The sequence below is a fragment of the Tarenaya hassleriana genome, unplaced genomic scaffold (assembly GCF_000463585.1).
Source record: "Tarenaya hassleriana unplaced genomic scaffold, ASM46358v1 Cleome43, whole genome shotgun sequence".
In the NCBI taxonomy this organism is placed as follows: domain Eukaryota; kingdom Viridiplantae; phylum Streptophyta; class Magnoliopsida; order Brassicales; family Cleomaceae; genus Tarenaya; species Tarenaya hassleriana.
The window spans coordinates 314,054-315,344 of record NW_010967059.1 but is presented as its reverse complement, the minus strand read 5'-3'; the positions used below and the strand labels follow the sequence as shown (position 1 = coordinate 315,344).

The window sequence follows — 1,291 nt, the reverse complement described above, 5'->3', positions numbered from 1 at the left end:
AAGACAGAAGAATATTTCACTGCAAAACCCGAACCATCATCCTCCTCGGCCCGTTCCGCCACATGTTCCTCATCAACCGCAGCTCTAAAACCCTAAAAACCCTAACTTTCACCTGCAAAGATGTCGCCTTCGACCTCTCTCATTCCACCCAAAAACGCAGTTATGTCGACGTTTACATGAAATGGAAAAGAGATCAGTTCTACGAATCGATCGAACACATTCACCGATCGGCACAGCTCAAATCTGTCATTGCTCTCAAGAACTGTATTGCCCAGGATCCCAACGGCTGCATCCCGATTTCTTCCGTCTCTAAGCGAGGTCGCGAATTCGATGTACCAATCAAGGTCGCCATGTTTCTGCGGAAATTTCCGGCGATCTTCGAGGAGTTCACGGGTCCGAATTACAACCTCCCGTGGTTTAGGTTGACACCAGAAGCTGCGGAGCTCGACAGGAAAGAGAGAGGAGTTTATCAGAATTCGGTTGATGGTTTGCGGGACAGGTTGAAGAGGTTGATTCTGATGAGCAAAGACAAGGTTCTGCCATTGAGTATAGTCCATGGCATGAAATGGAATCTGGGTTTGCCTGATGATTTCCTGCAGTATCCTGAGATTAATCTCGATTCGTCGTTTAGATTCGTAGATTTGGAAGATGGGTCGAAAGGATTAGGGGTAAAGATCAATGGAGAAAGGGTCTTGTCTGTGTTGCAGAGGAATGCAAGGAAGAGAGGGTTGTGCTCTGGGGAATTAGATGAAGCAGTTGAATTCCCTCTGTTCCCATCAAAAGGGGTGAGACTGAGGAGAAAGATTGAAGATTGGCTAAAAGAGTTCCAGGAGCTTCCCTATGTTTCACCGTATGATGATTATTCGAATTTAGACCCGAGCAGCGATGTAGCAGAGAAGAGAGTAGTCGGGTTTCTTCACGAGTTGCTCTGCCTCTTTGTCGAACATTCGGCCGAGAGGAGGAAGCTTCTATGCCTCAAGAAATGCTTCGGATTGCCGCAGAAGTTTCACAAGGCATTCGAGAGACATCCACACATATTTTATCTGTCTTTGAGGAACAAAACATGTACTGGCATTCTAAAAGAGGCCTACAAGGACAGATCCAGTGTGGAAAACCATCCTGTTTTAGCGGTGAGGAAGGAATACATACACCTGATGAAAGCTTCGGAGGCGATTCTCAAGAGTAGAAGGATCAGCAATGCATGTCGGTTCGAAGGAAGTGTGGAGAAAGATTTGGACTTGGAGTTTGATGACGGAGAAAGAAATGCTTCACGGGTTTAATTTAGGGAAAG

At 46.2% G+C, this 1,291-nt stretch overlaps 1 protein-coding gene across 2 annotated transcripts in view; it reads left to right on the top strand.

The window, feature by feature from the left end:
• Positions 1-1,291, top strand: part of LOC104825223 (protein ROOT PRIMORDIUM DEFECTIVE 1) — a 2,121-nt gene continuing 830 nt past the window's right edge. The window contains exon 1 of one of the 2 annotated variants that reach the window (XM_010557511.2): positions 1-1,284. In XM_010557511.2, the coding sequence (XP_010555813.1) occupies positions 63-1,280 (1,218 nt within the window). In that variant the 5' untranslated portion in view covers positions 1-62 and the 3' untranslated portion in view covers positions 1,281-1,284. The other variant, XM_010557512.2, reaches the window with a different exon arrangement.